Here is a 20959-nt window from a genome sequence, read left to right as displayed (position 1 = left end):
TCGAGGGTTTTCTTTTGAGCAATGTCACTTGTATTAGTGTAAATGCATGACTTGGAAACGAATCAAACCAGTTGTAATGTAACTTAGGTGTGTGCACGGTGTCAAAAAGCAAACTAGCAGCACTGTGGCTAGGCTGAATGCTTCAAACCTGGAAAGAGCATTGTTCGCATTTGCTTCCAAATTTCTTGCAAGCAAATAAACTGACAACCAACATGCTCCAGTGCCCTGTGGGCCCTGTAAGGCATTTTAAATAAATAAATAAACTGAATGAGAAAACAGCATTTTCTGTTTACACCACTAGACTAAAGCATGCTATCAAAACAATATGTCACCTCACGGCATGACATGTGTCCTGATAACTTCAGACCTTTCAAGCTAGTTATCCTCCTAGTTACCAGCACCTGCGGACAAAAGTATATTAGAGAGTGAACTAGGGTGGTTGCTTGGGCTAGGTGGTAATTCATGATCAAAAATAACATACAGCGCGAAGGACAAGGACAGCGATAGACAACATACACAACGCTGACTTCCAACAATATTTATTGCGTTGCCACATCGTGTGTATATATACAAGAAAGGGCATGCACAGAAAATGTAAGACAGTCACATGGGGTGTTCTAACAGCAAGTCACTGAACTAAGAGCATGGTCACCTGAAAAAAATAAAAACATTATGCATTACGATGCCTATTTGTTTAGATACGTGACTTCACCAGGGGTCAGCGCGATAGAGGGGGCACTAATGCAAATACTACCAAGTTTTCTGATGAAATCAGCTTCCACAATTTCCCGGGTGAGCTGTTAGAGATTCTGGTGAAGTTATTAGTTCTTTAAAAGAGAATGAAAAGGGACTCAAGATGTTCTCGACAGACGTTAAAAATCTGTACTATTCACTTCCGCATGACAAGTTGCTTCTGGTTGTTGAAGAATACATTGATGACTTTGGATCAGTTGGCTTTCAGAATGCTGCAGGTGTTTCTGTCAGCGGCTTTCTTGAATTGCTCACCTTCTGAAATGAACTTGCATCTCATGGAATGAACAAAATTACATACAAAGGAATGGTGTTTGTATATGATCATGTCTGGCGCCCGTACTAAGTGATATTTATCTAGCTCATCATGATCGCAATATTCATGGTCACCTAGCCGCACCCCCTGTTGTCAAAGTGTGCAGGTTTGTGGACGACTACCTGATATTTATTGATTGCACTAATCCCGCTTTTGAGCCTGCTGTTTCTGAAGTCTTGGAGATCTTTAAGAAAGATCTGGAGCCTCTAGAACTTACGCATGAGGTCCCCATCGATGATTCCTTGCACTTTCTAGATCTCAGGCTGAGCCTTGCTAACAAACGTGTGCTGGTGCTTCGAACCGAGAAGTAAGAAGCCACTCTTGCCCTTTAACTCCGCACACTCAAAACTCGTTAAACGAGGTATTATAAAGTTATGTCTCGTTAACAGCCTCAATAAATCGTTCCCGCACCAGATGCAACATAGTCTTGCTGCTCAGGTTGATCACCTTTCTTGGGCTGGTTACCCTTTGGCCTTAATTTCAGCCATAGCGGAACAGCTTCTGAGGCGCACAAAACGTGATGATCCCGCGCAATCAGGGAACCAGCGGGCTGAAAGACGCAGGTTTGCAGTGCTGCCATATGTGCATGACGTCTCCGATAGGCTAAAGAAAATTGGGCAGCGTGCAGGAATCACAGTTGTTTTCTCAGCACCGGAAAAATTGGCAAGGCCCTGTAAGCGTGTAAACGCGCCTAAATCGCATCAGAGTTGTTGTTCTGTCGGGCACAGAAAACGTTTTGTGACGTGCACAACGAATGTAGTCTACCAAATTCCCCTGTCTTGCGGCAGTAAATATGTTAGACAGACAGGCAGGTGCTTAAACGATCAACTAAGAGAGCACTGTAACCACATCCGCAGCACTGTACAAGGCCACTTGGGCATCCATTGCCGGGACTGCGGCTGCGTGCCATTCTTTGAAGATACTGAAGTTTTAGCGAGACAGCTCACAGCTCACCCGGGAAATTGTGGAAGCTGATTTCATCAGAAAACTTGGTAGTATTTGCGTTAGTGCCCCCTCTATCGCGTTGACCCCTGGTGAAGTCTCGTATCTAAACAGATAGACATCGTAATGCTTAATGTTTTTATTTTTTTCAGATGACCATGCTCTTAGTTCAGTGACTTGCTGTTAGAACACCCCATGTGATTGTCTTACATTTTCTGTGCATGCCCTTTCTTGTATATATACACACGATGTGGCAACGCAATAAAATATATTTGGAAGTCAGCGCTGTGTATGTCGTCTATCGCTGTCCTTGTCCTTAGCGCTGTACGTTATTTTTGATCATATATTAGAGAGAATATTCCTGCTGCTTAAAGCATTAGTAACACTAATGCTGGGACAAAAAACTAATCAAGGCAAGGTACATGGCATGACTTGAAATGCAAGCAACATATTTAAAATATATAAAAAGAAAACAGTGGTCTACTCGTCAGGAATAAAGTTGTCCCTAGTGAAGTGTTTCGAACAAACCACCAGTGTCAGTCACCTTTTTCTCAATGTGCAAGTTTTTTATGTCATTCTGTCTTGCATGTCATCTGCTACTTGAGGGAAATGATGAAATGATTAATTGCTGTCTTTCCACCAGAATGACACACCATAATGGTTCACAGCAAAATTCTTTCAACATCCTTTTTTTTCCGGGCTTGTGCACAGGGCATTACGACAATTTGGGAACAACAAGGCAACATGGCAGTGCACGCTATAACTTGAGAACCCGCGTCTGAACCTAGATCGGCTGGTTCTAGGCACAGACACTAAGGGGTAAGCGTTTATTTGGAGTCGAAAATAGGAAAACAACAAAACGTATCTCATGCCACAATGACTCGCACAATGCTTCGCATTACATAGGTGTCAACTACAGTTGAGACTGTCCAAATTTTTAGTTGCTTCGGATCATACTGACACGTGCCCTTGCCTATCTATCGGGTGACCACATTTCACTGCCTAACAAATGTTATCGCACAGCGCGGGACGCGCCTGCATGTATCGGAAGTTTCGGGAATGTTGTCAATGCTTCTATCCACTGTCTGTTGTCGCCGAACCTTGTGTTATCCGATTTCATAGCGTGACGCGAATGGTGTAGAACTTTGTGGAAGACACGCGGGTCCCAGCGATTAGTCTGGAACATTCGACGACTGCTGTATGAAAGCCGACGCGCTTGACCCGCTGATCAGATTTTCGACGATCGCCGACCGTGTTCGCCGCTACCGTTGTTCTTTGAGTGTAGCCTGTTTTTGAGGGCACAAATTCGCTCAATAAAACGCTCGTTTCGTTAATCAGTTTTGCTGCCTTCTCTACCGTCACTACCACGTGACAATACGTTTTCCCAGTTAGTAAGTTTTTTCCAGCGTTATTTGCAAAAACATATTAATGAGGTTCTGTTGTACCAATGACAACAATCATTGCCAGCACCTTTTCAAAACAGTACGCTTCATGAGCAGATTTTTATTCCGCAGATGAAACGCAATGCACTTGAGTGTCTGTGTTTGCTTTCTTTTTGTTTTCTAGTAAAATGAAGTGCACAGAAAACTACATATCGTGCTCGGAGTCCTAATCAACATGCATACAGATAGTAATCGGCTTTGATTCTCAAGGTTTCAACTCAAGGTCTGTTCAAAAAGTGCCAGAAACTGTGTAATTTTGTCAGCATAACTTTTGTATCATGTTCAGTTCAGTTTATTTCCAACACAATGTTGCGGGTCCTCCAGGCAAAAAAGTTGTCATAAACAACTTGAGGGGACCTGTAATGTCAATGTCTATATTTTGCAGTACAAAATAATCACAGTATGCTCTTGTGCATCAAATTTCGTTGAATTAAGGTGAATAGCTTCCCCACAATAGCTCAAAATTGGTTTTACAGTAAAGCCTTGCTAACTTGATTGTTATTTTGGAAAATGCAATAATTTGGACTCGTCCTCTGGTCCCGGCAGGCGTATACATTATTCAGTGCAATCAAACTTTGGTTGATGTGAATGTGTTTGGCCGCACATCCGCTAATTCAGACAACTCTCGGAGCTTGGGTGAGCGCGAAACACTGCAAATATGCAATGCGAGAGAGCAAAAACGATGCTACCCGCCTAACCGAACCAAAGCGGCAGAGACCACATTGCTGTAGTCCGCAGCAGCTGTAGTCCGCAGCAGCTGTAGTCCGCAGCAGTACATGAATGGCAGCAATGCTTTGTGCCTATTTGTGCCTTTAAAGCCTTCATTCTTGTGTTTACCACAGTGCATAACACTGCATCGGTCGTGTGCCTTCATAACTGCGTAGTTATCATCCATGATTGTGTCAACAGCAACCGCGGTATCGGCAAATAGTAGTTTCGTTTAGACTCTGTGCAAATCTGTCGAGAATGAAAAGCACCGGCTACATCGCAATGAAGAGACGATCTGCTGGCTGTGCTTCATGCAGCCCACTAGTGAACAAGTAATTGCGATGTGCATGCAGTAGTGAAAAGAGCATCTCAGATGAAGACACATGCCAGGGCTGCTCTGCTTTTGTATGGCTGTGTGGCTGCACTGCGTTTCAGTGCAGCCACACAAGGGCAGTTGCGAGTCGTTTGCCTTTGCGAGCTCTAATCAGTCACGAGGTAATGAGAACTGCAGCTTCTGCACTGATTTTGTGCCAAGTAGAAACCAGATTTGCTGATTCATTCAATAAATAAAAGCGTGTGGACAGTAAGCATTTATTTTTTGTACCCTCGTTAATTTGAGATTTGGTTAATTTGGACGTTTACATTTCTGTCCCTTGAAATTCAAATTAATGTGGTTAAAATGTGCTCGTTACCAGCACTATCATTCATATATTGCTGGACTGCTGTTTCCGATAGACACAAACATGAAATACAATACTTACAGATGTTCTTCAAGATGCACACTATTCCATAAAATATAGTCACTTGTTGCACAACTGTACAAATGAATTTGCTCTCAAGATTCCTATGCAGACGGACCTGTTTTTAGATCTAAGCATGATTCTATGATGCTTCTTGGCCAGAAACATGACAGTCACAAGGTAATGAGTCACTGCTGTACGAATTTGTAATGGTATTTCATTAGAGAATAAATCCAATGTTCTCACATTTTCTTAGTTTTGTACAAATGTTGCGCCCTCTACGAGACATTTTTGGAGCTACTGCTGCTAGGCATTCATGTGTCTGTGGAGGATGGTGCATATAAACAGTTTCCTCCACCTACACTCCAAGCTACACAGTGAAGTCAACAACTAGACATAAAAATTCACGTGGTCCACCTGAATGGAGGCTTCAATTGGTAGCACACAGTGGGTCCTTGTTTCTCTGGAACAAGCAGCTAGTTCTCATTACTGACATGGGCGCCAAACATTTGCTGACCTTTCCATCACAGAAACTAGCTCTCCGGACTGTTTCCAGTGAGCACAAAGCACACTACTGCCACTGGTGCACAGCTTTTCAGTGCAGCCACGCAAGTTCACAACAGCCCACAGGGCATGTTCAACCTCATGAATCCTTTACAGAACGATGTTGACTATTCAAAGCCACATCCCACCGCCAGGCATTAAAAGACTGCTGCTCGAGTGGCTATGATAAGGAGTGGCTGTGATCTCCTTTCTTTGCACTGCTGTTCACAAACACTCACTTGTTCTTCTTCACCCGTGCCTCAGGCGAGGGCATGTACTCAAGGCAGTTGGAGCAGTAGTTTGAGTCCACCTAGGTAAAAAAAGAATTTTAAAACATATCACTTTTTCAACTTGTGGTGGCAACAGTCACAATAGGTAAGAAATCATTCTATGTTATAGGTGCAAGTCAGCATAAGTATTGCTAAACTGTGGACACTGTTGGCTTGCCCGTATCCCATGCCTCTTCCAGCACAACATGAAGATTACGTTAGCCCCACCATGTATTCTGCACCTGAGACAACAAGATGGATCAACAAGTTGATCCTGATCATCATAGACATGCTTCCTGTCTGTATTGAAAGCGGTATTGTACCGCATTATAAAAGTTATGAGAACTATACGAACTATCACTCACAGACAGCTGTATCAGTATTGATTAAGTGTGCAATTTCAACCTGATATAATAGAAAGCATAAAGTATTCGTCAACGTCGTGTTCAAAAAAGGAAAGTAGCCGGGCAAGAGAAGGAGAAGTGTGGAAAGTAGCAACTGCAATTCAAGAATGAAATGCCAGTACTATATGTAGCCTTGTCTTGTGAATTATTATGAATCTGTTGTTTACGTGTGCCTCAAGAAAGTCAAGCTTCAATTTTTAAATGCTACACCATAATAAGATTCCATAGGAATTCTTCAGCAATATGTTGTTACATTTGCTATCTTGGTATCTTGTTTTTGCACTGCCGTGAATAAAGACGGCTCATTAAACTGCTGCATGGCTATGCACCACTTCTCTGTTGGTCTGTAGAAATAGATTAAAATAACAGGGTGTCTACCAAGTTGGCATTTCCAAATTCCCTGAGTTTTCCAGGTTTTCCCTCAGTGCCTTTGCAAAATTCCCTGAGTGATGTAGAACTATGTTTTATGTCAAGACAGGCTGAAACCACGTCACCCGATGCTGTCACTCTCTAGTCGTCATCATCATCATCAGCCTGGCTAAGCCCACTGCAGGGCAAAGGCCTCTCCCATACTTCTCCAACTACCACGGTCATGTACTAATTGTGGCCATGTTGTCCTTGCAAACTTCTTAATCTCATCCACCCACCTAACTTTCTGCCGCCCCCTGCTACGCTTCCCTTCTCTTGGAATCCTTGAACTCTCTAGTAAGCTTGTGAAAAAAAAATAAAGAAAAACAACTTAGTCCACTTTGAATACTAAGGAGTAGTGTTTGTGTTATTCAAAAAGAGAATAGAAGGGAGGGGTTAGTAAAATGCAGAGCAAATAAAATTTCTTTGAATAAAATTGCAAATGGTGTCGGACATTCTCAAATACGTATAAAAAGTAAATGCACATACAAGCAAATATTTTCGAATATGAACTATTTCTATCAACTGATAGCTCAGTGGTATGAGGCCCGAAATTTGTCACAAGTGAGATTCTCTCTCAACAGCTCGTAAGTCAACCTCAACTGTCCTGACATACTCTCAGCCTGCGCACGCCGCCTCAGTGTTGTGTTTCAATGCTTTAAAGAATTTATTTGGGCTTGGATGAGGGACACCTGCATCTCGGCATCAGCCGACACTGTTTTTTAAACTCAAGCTCCTTCAAAACTGCGGCAGCACGTTTCCTTTCCCGTTGATTCCTCAGTGCGTAGGTCCTTTCTGTTCTTGACTTCCGTCCGCCACTCGTTCGCGCCACGGACCATTTGAAGCATCTTCTTGGTCAGTCGCACAGTCCACGTACAATTTTTCTAAACCCCCTAGGGGCCGCGAAAACGTCCGAAAAATCGGCCAGTTAGAAAAAAATGCATGTCATTTGCAGCCCTTAGGGGCTCAAACCGCCACAGGCACATTCGCAAACGCTCTGAAGGCCTGTCGGTACACCTATTAGACATGTTGGTGCTTGTACTGCGACAGGAAATACCGGGTGCACACGTGTATACTTAAGAAATACATACTGCATCCCGTGACATTAACCGCTTCCCACGTCTGGTTATGCTTCACTGTAACACTTTTGTTCATGCTTCACCAAATAACATTTCTGTACAAAGGCAAAGCTGACTTTCGGGAACAGGCATTATGCAACGCACCGCGCTCTCCAAGCTTCTAAGCCAATCGCGAGGACCACAAAGGTGGAGTCCATGTCATTGCTGACAGAAGCGAATTCTTTCAATAAAAAATGCGGCACTCAACGGCAAGAAGCTTCATAGCGAACGTCGAAGAAGCTAGGCCTAGCATTGCCGCAGTGATGGCTACGGCTTACAGTGGATCTGCGTGCGACAGCGCCGGTTCTAGGCGGCGAGGTAATCAAAATGGCAACGGTGGTGGCTTTTATTAATGCCGTTTCGGACCTGCGGTCACGGCAAAACACCCAGAAAATCGGACGGCAAGGTGTTCTTGCGTCTGAAATTTCAGACGTTCTGATACATTGACTCTAGGGGTACGTGGTGGTGCCGCGAAGCCGTCCAAATTATCGGGAATGCGGAAAGTCGGTCGTTGACTGTACACTGGAAACTCTGCCAGCTGACGACAGGGCGTCAAAGACGATTCATTACGATTCCTGTCGGTTATTCCAGCCAGCATTACCGCGACTTTCGACCCTTTCAATAAAATTACAGTTAATTTTCCCTGATAGAGGCACAAATTCCCTGAGATTTGCCTGAGTTTTTCCAGACTGCTCAAAATCCATGAGAATTCCCGGTTTTCCTGGTTTTCCAGGTTGGCAGACACCCTGAATAAGGTACTTGATTGAAATAAACACTGATGTTCCCATTATATAAACCAGCTCCAAAACCGCCATAGAAAGCAATCACATTATATCGGTTCTACTGCACCGACATTACAAAAAATTATTTGGTTATGCGTAGTGTTTTTCAGGCTCATAATCTCGAAATCAATTTGGTTTCACTAGTGGCCATGGTACTCAACAGGCTCTTTGAGGTGACATGACTGCACTGGATACCAATTAACTAAGTGAAGGTGTTTCTAAAGCATTGTCTACTCATTGAAAAAGTTTAATCAATTCAATTATGGGGTTTTACGTGCCAAAACCACTTTCTGATTATGAGGCACGCCGTAGTGGAAGGCTCCGGAAATTTTGACCACCTGGGGTTCTTTAACATGCACCTAAATCTTAATGTGCACTTAAAAAGTTTACAATTATGACTTCAGAGAACAATCTTTTGCTTTGCTCAGTGATTACCTATGTGACTGCAACTAAACAGAAGCACTGGGCTCTGTTAGGAGCACATCATTAAACCTGTGCTGTGGTGTTCCAGAAGTCCTTGTGCAACCTTTATGTAACTGATCCTGGTGATAACATAGTACACTGCCACATTTTCCACTATGCTGACCACACTCGGTTGATATCAAGGCATGTAAATTACTTTAAAGCAGTCTTTAGCCTCCATCAGGATGCTTGAGCCTTCCCGATTTAAGAATAACCTAATTAACCCCTTCACTCTTGTTTTTGAAGTTCCCATAAAGAGCCTTGGTAAAGGTGCACTCATGACTGCACACTCTGACCAACTGCCTAGTTTTAGAATGCAGTGCTTAGGCACCTCTTCCTGTATTGAGTGTCGTCGTCCCTCACCATAACTGAGAGAGCACGAAGCGCAGCGGGGAATGAGACAGCGATAGTGAAGAGCACGGAGGAGAATAGCGGAGGAGGAGGGTATGGTGAAATTGTGAGAAGCACAGTGCCACACCAGATGGGCTCTGCAGGGCAGACCACTACGAGATGGTGCCCGAGTAGCGCGCCGTCTGTTCACAGATCCCGCCATCGATAAGGCACGCAGCGAGTGCATCCAGCAATACCATATATGGAACCAAAGTGCTGCGTGAGTGGAGGTCTGTCTGCGGGGGCTGTTGTGAATTCCACCCATGCACCATCAAAGCGCTGCCTCTCGTGATCTCCTGATTAGCGAGGCAGCCGCGCCACACTTCGCTCCACTTGCGATGTGCTGCATGAGACAGTTTGTCCACGGCAGCCATGCTACTCACAGCGTTCTCTAATATAAACCGAGTACCTATGCAATCATAATACAAAATAGTGACACGCAAAATGAAATGATGTATAGAGCTGCACTCAAATTTCACATTAGAGAGTATTGTTATCATCAGCGACTTTCTTTTTTTACAACTGCTACACTGCCGCTACCAGCATTTTTTCTTTCTTTTGCAAGCTGGTTCATTGGACATTTAATTATTTCAGTTCGTTATCACAGTAGAACAGCTTAAGCTGGATGACATGGACTATTTCAGGTCATGAACAGTGCTGCTGTGTTAGTGAAATGCCGCCTGGCATGACCTTATAGTTGAGTGTGCCAATGCGTTGGATAATCTTGTGAGGCCCAAAATAGTGGCGTAAGTCCTCGTCAGTGTATCAGATCCGAACCTAAACACTGTCGCCAGGCTCATACTCCACGTGTCGTCATCAAAGCTTGTAGCGCCAGCCATCGGTCCTCTGTTGATTCTTGATGCGCAGGTGGGCAAGCTGTAGGGCTTCTTCGGCGTGCTGGAGATAGGCAACGACATTGAGATTTTCTTCATCCGTGATGTGCAGCAGCAGGGCGTCAAGAGTTGTCGTCGGGTTCCTTCCATAAACCGGCTTGAACAGTGTCACTTGAGTTGTTTCTTGCACTGCCCTGTTACAAGTCAAAGTTACATATGTCACGACCGCATCCCATATCTTGCGCTCGACGTCGACGTACATTGCTAGCTTGTCAACAAGGATCTTGTTCAGGCAATGGTCTTACGGAGCGCAAGACATTCATCTGTGGGTGGTAGGCAGTTGTCCTCCTGTGGCTTGTCTGGCTGTATTGCAGAATGGATTGGGTAAGCTCTGCTGTAAAGGCCATTCCTTTGTTGGTGATGAAGACTTCTGGGGCACAATGTTGCAGCAGAATTTCACCACTTCGGCTGCACTACCTTTCGGCAGAGATTTCGTTTCAGGGAAGCGGCTGAAGTAGTCCATCGCCATGACAATCCACTTATTTGCGGATGTTGATATTGGAAAGGGTCCCAACAAATCCATCCCGATCTGCTGAAATGGTCAGCAAGGAGGCTGAATAGGCTGTGGTAACCCTGCTGGCCTTGTCGGTGGTGTCTTGCAGTGCTGACAATTTCGGCATGTCTTGATGTAACGGCCGACACCGGTGATCAGGCGCGGCCAGTAATACCTTTCCGATATCCTCAATAGCGTTTGGGAGAATCCGAGGTGCCCAATGGTCGGATCGTCATGTAGGGCACCTAGTACTTGTGGATGCAGTGCTGAGTGAACAAGGAGGTATTTGGCACTGACTGGTGAGAAGTTCTATACGAGTAGATTGTTTTGAAGTGAGAACAAAGACAATCCTCACTTAAATGCCCTAGGGACAACATCGATGTTCCCTCCCAAATACTCGATAAGGCTTTTTAGCTCCAGGCTTCCTCATTGCTGTTCAGCAAAGCCTTCAGTGCTTATTATTCCAGAGAAGGCGTTTGTCATCCTCGTCATCTTGCGGCAGCGGGTCAATGGGGGCACGTGATAGGCAGTCAGCATCAGAGGGTTTTTTGTCCAGACTACAGTGATGTCATATTCTTGTCCAGATTTTTGTCATTTTTTGTCCAGATTACAGTGATGTCATATTCTTGCAATCTGAGGCTCCACCGTGCCAGGCGTCCGAAGGCTCCTTTAAATTCGCTAGCCAACACAATGAATGATGGTCGCTGACGACTTTGCAGAATTTTGCGTAAGCCCAAATGATGGCAAGGCATTCCTTTTCAGTCATAGGATAATTGCCTTCCGCTCTTCACAGCGACTCACTAGCGTAAGCTATCACCCATTCAAGTCTGCCTTTCTTCTGGACTTGGACGGCACTGAGGCCTAGGCTACTGGCGTCAGTGTGGATTTCGGTATTGGTGTCCTCATCGAAGTGGACAAGCACCGGCGGCGACTGCATGAGTCTTTTGAGTTCTTGAAATGTGTTGGCCTGCGGCATTTCCCACTTGAATTTGATGTCACATTTGGTTAGATGTGTCAGCGGCTTAGTGATGCATCAAAAGTCCTTGACAAAGCGCCTGTAGTAGGGACAAATGCCAAGGAATCTGTGCACTGCCTTCTTGTCAGTGGGCTGCTGGAACTTTGCGATGGCAGCTGTCTTCTGCAGGTCAGGGCAGACTCCAGATTTGCTGATGACATGGTCCAGGAAGAGAACGTCATCGTAAGCAAAGCAACACCTTTACGGCTTTAGAGTGAGCCCTGTTGACTTGATGACCTCCAGTACTGTTGCAAGCCACCCAAGGTGATTGTCCAAATTTCCAGCAAAGGCGACAGCGTGATCTATACAAACAACACAGGTCTGCCAGTTCAATCCTAACACTGTGTCCATCAAGCACTGGAACATTGCAGGCGCTGAGCATTCCCCTGAACTCACAGAGGCCATCTGGTGTGATGAAAGCGGCCTTTTCACAATCCCTCTTGTTGAATTCTATTTACCAGTAGCCAGACTTGAGATCCATCGACGAGAAGTATTTAGCGTTGCAGAGCCGATCCAATGCGTCATCTATCCGTGGGAGAGGGTATAGGTTTTTCTTCGTGATCTTGTTCAGTCGATGATAATCAACGCAGAAAAGTAGGGTTCCGTCCTTTTTCTTACTACAGGAGATGCCCATGGGCTTTTTGACGGCTAGATGATGTCGTCGCACAGCATTTCATGGACTTGTTTTATAGCTTCACGTTCTCGCATTGGTAAGAGGGGTCAAGCACACTTTTCGGTTATTATGCAATGCTTTGCAAGTGGTGTTTGTCGAATCCTCAATGACGTCAAAAAGCAGTCTTTGTATCGTCGGAGCAGACTTCTGAGCTGTTGCTGCTTACCCACGGGGAGAATTCGATCTATGTCGATGTCTAGTTCGGGAACTATGGCCGTCGGAGTAGATGCGGCAGAATTCGAGAGGACAAACGTATTGCTGGTTTCTACAATTTCCTTTATGTATGCGATCGTTGTGCCCTTGTTGACATGCTTGAACTTCTGGCTGAAGTTTGTCAGCAACACTTTCATTGTTCCTCCGTGATGTCGAGTGATCCCTCTTGCGACGCAAATTTCCCGGTCTAGCAGTGACCCTCAATGACGCCTTCTACGTCGGCAAGTGTTTCACTGCCGACGGAAATGACAATGCTCGAGCGAGGCAGGATGCTGACTTGGTCCTCACGTACACTCAAGGCATGCTGACTGGAAGGCCTTTCTGTAGGTATCGCTTGGTCTGTGGACAGCATTATCGACTTCGACCTCAGGTCGATGGTTGCACCGTGTTGGTTCAGGAAGTCTGTGCAGAGAATTACATTTAGCGAGCTGTTGAAGGACAACAAACGTCGCAGGGTAGGTCCGGTCATGAACTGTAATTCTTGCCATGCAGATTCCAGTCAGAATTATGAGGTGTCCTCCAGCCGTCCGAATTTGAGGGCCATCCCATGCAGTCTTGACTTCCTTCAACTTGGCGGCGAATAATTTACTGAAGATGAAGTAGTCAGCTCCAGTGTCTACAAGCGTGGTGACTTCGTGGCCGTCGGGAAGCATGCTGAAGTCGGTGGTTCTTTGTCTTCCATTGCAGTTAGGTCTTGGCGTCAGATCACGACTGCATTGCACTAACCTGTGGCTGCTACGTGGTGTCATCAGGTCGTCTTTTGTCGGTGTATACTTGACATTTAGGCTTTATTGGGATATCAGCATATCGGTGCCACATCCTCGAGCTAGGTTTTGAAGTGTCTACAGCAACGAAGGATCTTCAGCATTTCGATGTACAGCAACTACACCTCGATCAGTTGCTGCTTTTAGTTTTCCGGATATGGCTGACGGGCCAACACCTGGCTGGGTAAGTGTATGGTCGGCGTTGCCGCAATAGGTAGCGTCCTGGCGATGGTAAATGGGGTGGTCGTCGAGGGCTCCACTGAGTGAGGGCGAGGTATTTGGCCATATCACATCACCGTTCCCCTTGCAATGGGCATGGCGCACTTACGGCGAACCCTCGCAGTCCCAAGTCGCGGTATGGCCACCGGCGGTAGACACGTCCAGCTGCCCCGCAGTGATAGAGGAGTGGGCCGTGGTCAAGTGCGCGCCAAATGTCAGTCTTCCTCGGGTAGCTGTGCTGGGTGACGACTAGGCATGCTGGCAGAAGCGGCGGCAGTGGACGACGTAATTGTGGCATTACGGGGCCCTGGCGTAGTCACTGAAGGGGACCTTGATGGCGGGCGATGGCGGCATAGGTCATTGTTTTCGGCTGGGGTTGCAGCAATGCCGTAACTTCTGGTTCTTCTAGTGACCGCTGAAGCTCTTCTATAACTATGTCAGCGATCGAGGCCACCTGGGGCTGCAACCTCGGGTACAACTTCTGCAGCTCTTCCCATACGACCACTCTGATCACCTCGCGCAGGTCACCGACAAGTAGTGCTTGAGCTTCGGCAGAGTTTGTTGTCAGCGCAGGCTGGCTGTATTGCCTAGTGCACACATTCAAGCATCTTCTCGATCACCGTTAACTCCGAAACAAAATCAGCGAAAGTCTTTGGGCGGGTTGCGTATGAATCTCGTGAAGAGTTGTTCTTTCACCCTCCGCATCTAGAAACAAACTTTCTTTTCTACAAACATGTTGGGGTCAGCGTGCCGGAAGAGGTGAGTCATTTCCTCCGCAAATATCATGATGTTTCTATTCAGCAGCTGCATGCGGGTTTCCAGTACAGTTTGGGCTCGCTCTTTACGCACAACGCTCGTAAAGGTCTGTAGTAAGCCGCTACGCAACAGGTCCCATGTTGTCAGGGTCGACTCCCTGTTCTCAAACCACATTCTGGTGTCGCCTTCCAAGGAGTAGTATACATGCCGCAGCTTGTTGTCGGAGTCCCAGTTGTCCCAGCCAGGTTGGGACAGGAGTCCCAGCCAGGTTGCTGGGTCTTCAGCCAATAATCCAAGGAAGATTGGTGGCTCCCGAGGCTTTTGCAACACGATGGGGGACACTGGAGCTGCCATTTGGATTGTAGACTTGGCCACAATCTTCTTTGTTGTCTCGGGTAGAAGTCCGTGAAAAGCGGTCACCCGGAAAATTTAAACAAGTACACGTGTCAATATATATATATATATATATATATATTGTGAGACGAGGTTTAGGCAGCCAGCCTCTCCTTTATTCTCTCGAGTGAGAGCCCCACCACCAGGCCCCAAAACGGTGATGATGAGTATGTACAGGTGAGAATATGAAACGTATAAATAATGCTCACACTAATTTCCCTGTGCGCGCAAGCGGCCAGCCAGGCCGCGACTTAGCCAGGAGGGAAACGCCGAACGAATCGTTTTAGGCGCGAAACGTGACCGATCTCTGAACCACGATAACATAGGTCTGAAGAAACGTCTACGAGAGTAACGCAATAGTTCATGGGGGATGTTTGTTCATTATTAATGTAGGGTTCAAGGAAACGGGATTCAAACTTCTCACACAAAGCGAGTGTACGAATGGGCGTCCAAAGGAGCACTTCTTCTCCAGGACGAAAGGAGACGTCGCGACGAGAGATGTCGTAACGTTGCTTGCGATCTAGCTTACTGACTTCTGTGTTGAAGCGAGCATGTTGACGGCATTCCTGAAGTCTCGAGACGAACTGTTCGGCTATACTGGCCGAGGTGTTAGTTGGGGCATTGAAGAAAGCTGCGTTGATGGTGAATGTCGGTGAACAGCCGTAAACTAGAAGGGCGAGTACCCCATAGTTCGTTGGATAGCGATGTTGTGAGCAAAAGTCACCAAAGGTAAAAGTTTGTCCCAGTTGTCGTCGTTTGGCCCGATATACATTGATATCATATCTATTAGTGTGCGATGAAATCGCTCGGTTAAGCCATTTGTTTATGGGTGATATGCGGATGTCGTCTTATGAGCTGTGCCACAAGCTCCGAGTACTTCTTCGATCATTGTTGACATGAAAGTCTTGCCGCGGTCGCTTAACAGTACACGAGGTGCACCATGACGCAGCATGATGGCATCCAGAAAGAAGGTGGCAATGTCGAAGGCCAAACTAGAGTGTAGAGGAGCGGTCTCTGCATAACGTGTGAGCTGGTCAACAGCTGTCCCGATCCATCGATGACCTGCCGGCGTTATAGGCAGAGGGCCGACTCGGTCTATCCCAACGATGGCAAACGGTGTCTTGGGACATGGGATGGGCTGTAAAAGCCCAGCAGGAAGCGAAGTCGGTCGTTTCCACCGTTGACACTGGACGCAAGAAGCACATACTTGGCCACCAAGGTAGACATACCTGGCCAAAAGAAACGGCTCCTAACACGGTGGTATGTTTTGTGGAAACCCAAATGGCCAGAAGATGGATCGTCGTGAAAGGCTTCAAGGACTTGTGTGCGCACCGAACGTGGAAGAATAGGTACCCAGCGGTGTTCGTCGGAGTTGTAAATGTAGCGGTACAGCACATCGTTGTCAAGCTTAAATAGTTGCAGTTGTCGACGTAATCTGGCATTTGGTGCAGAAGTAGTTCCGCACAGGTGTTGGATAATGCTGTTGCAGTAGGTGTCAGAACGTTGACGCGAGGCGAGCTGAGTGACGCGATTGGAAGATAATGTGTCAGTAACCGCTAGAGGTAATAACGGGAGTGGCGACTTAGTCTCATTATCAAGTGGCGAGCAATGGAGAGATGTACTCGAAGATAATAGTAGCAGCGGGCAGCGAGAGAGGGAGCGTCGGCATCTTGATGCTTTTTCCCAGACTTGTAGACGTCAAAATCGTACTCTTGTAAGCGGACCACCCAGCGACCACGGCATCCAGACAAATTTTTGATTGACGACAAGCAGCACAAGGTGTGGTGGTTGGTTATGACCGTGAAGTGCCGTCCGTAAAGATATGGTCAAAATTTTTGAATCGCCCAAACTACTACGAGACATTCCTGTTCTGTGATCGAGTAGTTTTCTTCAGCAGCCGTTAGTGCACGACTGGCATAGGCAATAACTCTCTCTCGTGAGGTGGTATGACGCTGTAATAGTACAGCGCCGATCCCATGGCCACTAGCGTCGGTGTGCAAGCAAGTTGGTGCGTTCTCATCGAAGTGACAGAGGACAGGGTCGGTGGTTAATGCTTGCTTGAGGGCTTAAAAAGAAAGTTTGCAGTCGTCTGTCCAAGGAAAAGCAGTGGCCAACGTGAGCGACTTGTACAGCGGCGATGCCACCGCAGCAAAATGACTGATGAAGCAGCGGAAGTAGGATGCCAGGCCCAAGAAACTTCTTAACTGTTTTTGATTTTCAGGGCGAGGGAAGCGAAGCACGGCAGCAACCTTTTCGGGATCTGGTCGAACGCCATCTTTGCTGATAAGATGGCCCAACAGTTTGATGTTCTTTCTGGCAAGATGGCATTTCTTTGTGTTGAGTTGAAGTCCAGCGTTGGAAATGCCTGTGAAAACTTCGTCCAAACGCTCAAGGTGCTGGCGAAAAGTTGTAGAAAAAATAACAATGTCATCTAAATAGCACAGACAGGTCTTCCACTTAAGGCCACGTAAAACTGTGTCGATCATGCGTTCAAATGTTGCAGGAGCATTGCATAAACTGAAGGGCATGACATTGAACTCGTAAAGTCTGTGTGGGTTTGCAAAAGCTGTCTTGTCCTTGTCCGCTTCGTGAATGGGGATTTGCCAGTATCCGGTTCGGAAGTCTAGACTAGAGAAATATTCTGCACCCTGGAGGGAGTCAATATAAGTCTTTGCGCATGATCTTATTAAGGGCTTGATAATCAATGCAAGATCGTACAGAGCAGTCTTTCTTGCGAACCAGCACAACAGGAGATGACCAAGAACTGGACGATGGCCGAATGATGTCTCTTTTGAGCATGTCATCCACGTTATCCACAATGATTTTCCGTTCTGCGGAAGACACGCGATACAGGCGGCGACGTACAATCGAACTGCCTTCAGTTTCGATGTGATGTACTGCGACGGAAGTGCGCCCTAGAAGCTTGGAGTGAACATCAAATAAGGCGCTCTGTTTTTGCAGGAGTACCAAAAGGTCTTCTTTCTGCGCAGTGGTCAGATCGGGATTTATCACGGCTGTTAAAGCAACGGCAGCAGTATGATAATCACTTGTAGTAGACAAAGGTGGTGATTCGGTATGAAGTGGTACCAGCGAAAGACGTTCGGTGTCAGTAGAGCATGTCACAGTAGTGCCCTGTGAGAGCACAACTGGCGAAGAAGTAGGGTTGCGAACAGCGACTAATGCTCTACCGTGCTGAAACCGCACCAGGCTAGGAGTAAGGCTAAGCCCACCAGAAATGCAGTGACCGTTCGGTGCAAGGAACACATCACCATTAAGAATAGTGCCGGAAGTCAGTGTGAGGATATGCTCATTGCCAGCGGGAATGAAACAGTCGGTAGACGTGATGAAATGTAGGCTATGAGAATCGACAGCGGACGAAGATTCAGTGTCCGTCATATGAATAGTTTGCTGATGGCATGAGATGAAAGCTGAGGCGGAGGACAGGAAGTCCCATCCCAAAATCATGGCGTAGGTACACGAAGACAGCACGACGAACTGAATGTGGTGAAGGATGCCATCAATGAAAACGCACACAGTGCAAACACCGGAGGGCTGAACAAGAACTGCATTAGCACAATGAAGGGGAGGGCCATTATATGGTGTCTTCACTTTTCCCAATCGAGAACACAAGTCAGTACTAATAACAGAAAGCGATGCACCTGTGTCAACCAAGGGTTCGATTCGGACACCTTCAACACACACCAAAAGTACATTTGACGAGCGCTCCGGGGGAGTTTCACAATGTCCAAAGGATGCAGCTTTCCCTCCTCAAGCTGCACCACTTAGTTTTCTGGGCGGTGATCAGAGGACAAAGTAGCCAGTCATAAAGGGTAAGAGGAGCGCCGCATCGGCGATGGAGAGCGATGATGCGGGAAACACAATGAACCTGCGGTGTTGAAGTCCTTTGGGGATGGGGAACGTCGTGGATAATAATCATAGTCAGAACGGCGACATTGTGGTACAGGGATAAAAACTCATCCCTTTCAAACCCATCATAGCCACGTCTTTCATCTTGCTGACGGCGTCGGCAAAACATTGAAATGTGGCTACGGATGCCGCAGTAGTACCAAACCGGTCGAGGTGGGCTCCATGCGTTGTAAGACGGAACAGGTGGTGGTCTTGTAGTGATGGGATTCATAAACACGTGCGGTGCCGGTGCCTGTTACTGTACGCATGCATGCGTACACTAGGGAGGGTGGCACTATAGAGGCAACCTGAGTGTAAGTTGGCGTAGGGATAGGGTGCGAGCTCGGGACTTGCCGGCAGGTCACGGCAGCTATCTCTTCCCTCATGATATGGCATAGACCCCCACCAGGAGGCGTCATATGGACCTCATGAGGGTTTGACGAAGCTTGGGTGTGCAGTTCCTCATGGATGATGGAGCGAATCAAGGCACATAGCTCGCTGTCGTTGGACGCCTTGAAATCACGTGTCAGGGTGTAAGCACAGCATATGAAGCTCATTGAGACGCTGACACATACTGATGATGTCTGCAACGGTAGTGGGATTCAGCACTACAAGAGCACTGAATGCTGCAGCCCCAATACCCTTGAGCAGGTGGCGTACACGGTCATTCTCTGCCATCGAGGTGTTCACGCGACGGCAGAGGGCAAGGACATCCTCTATGTACGAAGTGTAAGACTCGCCCAAGTGCTGAACACGCTCAGCAGGCTTCTTGGCGATATTAGAGCGGACAGACGAGTTCGCGAAAATCTGGCGTAGATGGTGTTTAAAGGTGCTCCAGTTGAAGAAATCGAGCTCATGATTATAAAACCAAGTTTTCGCAACGCCGGTTAGGTAGAAGGCGACGTGAGCAAGTTTTGCTGATTCGTTCCAGTGGTTAAAGTCACTCACGCACTCGTATAGCTCTAACCAGTCTTCAATGTCGTCACCGGGAAGCCCAGCAAACACCGGTGAATCCTTCTGAGGGGGTGGTGAATGTCCAAGAAGGGGTTCCCGCAGCAGTAGGCAAAGTGGATGTTGTGGTTTGGTCTGCTGGTCTTGCGACATGGTTGAGTGCAGGCGGTAGAGGCGGCAACCCGAGCGGAGCTCTGGGGATGTAGCTTAGGTGAAGCCGGAGAAAGACCGGGAGCAAGAGGGCGAAGGAACCAGACAGCACACTCCACCACTTGTGAGACGAGGTTTAGGCAGCCAGCCTCTTCTTTATTCTATCGAGTGAGAGCCCCACCACCAGGCCCTAAAACGCTGATGATGAGTGTGTACAGGTGAGAAGAGAATATGAAGCGTATGAATAATGCTCACAATATATATATATATATAACCTTTCCACAGATGGCACAACAGGTACAGAATGTTATTTGCTGACCCGAGAAGCTGGCAAATCTAATATAGTTGTCCAGTTTAAGAGAACACAGAAGAGGGACAGTGTTCTTGAAAAAGTGTGGAAGGCTAGGTTGCAAAACAATCAGGTTGGAATTCCTGATGATACCAGAGTATTTATTCATGAGCACCTCTGTCCCACCTTGAAACGTCTCCTTTGCTGGCATTAGCAAGAAAGCACGAATGTCAATGGCGCTTTGTTTGGACACAAAATGGGAAAGTACTTGCACGCAAGACTGAGGCCAGTAGCATCGTCCGCATGGCCTCAGAGACTGACCTTCATAAGATCGCCTAAACTGCAGCGTCTAAAGAAGTTCAACTTTGCTCTCTTTTGACTACACGATGTATCGTGAGTATAGCTTACCAAGTGAAATTGCTCTGCCCGCACACACAAGAAACATTTCCGTGCTTCACATGAATTCACGTTCACTTGCCTATAAGCACGACATACTATGTTTCTAGCCGAGTTTACTTTTCCATTTTCACATTATCATGTTCTATGAAACGTGGTATCAGGAACACAGTGAAATGCTGATCATAGATGGTTACACACATTTCTTTATTAATCACACCGATAAATGTGGGGGTGATGTAGCATTGCATGTCAAGCACGACATACAGTGTGATGTGCTTGAGGAATTCACCTGTGTCATGCCACATTACGAAGTGCTAAGCGTTAAATCTGACAATAACCTGTTTGTTGTGATGTACCGACCATCTACTGGTAATATATATAATTTCTCAGAATTTACTGAAAAGCTCTTAGAGCATGCTACTTTTCACAATATCAGAGTGTTTCTTGGTGGTGACTTCAACATTAACGTGCTTGATGAAAGCGCTCCAACTCGTGCAATAACTAATGTAATCAATTCTTCCGGTTTCTGCAGCGTTATTACGACCCCTACTCGCGTGACATCATCTTGTCA

General features: G+C 46.6%; 1 protein-coding gene across 4 annotated transcripts in view; it reads right to left on the bottom strand.

Moving 5' to 3' along the window:
* The window catches only part of DCTN4-p62 (dynactin subunit 4), a 522593-nt gene that overhangs the window by 428463 nt on the left and 73171 nt on the right, over positions 1-20959 (bottom strand). For all 4 annotated transcript variants that reach the window (XM_055067008.1, XM_055067005.2, XM_055067006.2 and 1 more), the window contains one exon: positions 5681-5751. In XM_055067008.1, the coding sequence (XP_054922983.1) occupies positions 5681-5751 (71 nt within the window). The remainder of the gene's footprint in view (positions 1-5680; positions 5752-20959) is intronic.

This window comes from Dermacentor andersoni, chromosome 6, assembly GCF_023375885.2.
Source record: "Dermacentor andersoni chromosome 6, qqDerAnde1_hic_scaffold, whole genome shotgun sequence".
Classification (NCBI taxonomy): domain Eukaryota; kingdom Metazoa; phylum Arthropoda; class Arachnida; order Ixodida; family Ixodidae; genus Dermacentor; species Dermacentor andersoni.
The sequence above is the reverse complement of the archived record's forward strand: the minus strand, read 5'-3'. Positions and strand labels throughout refer to the sequence as shown.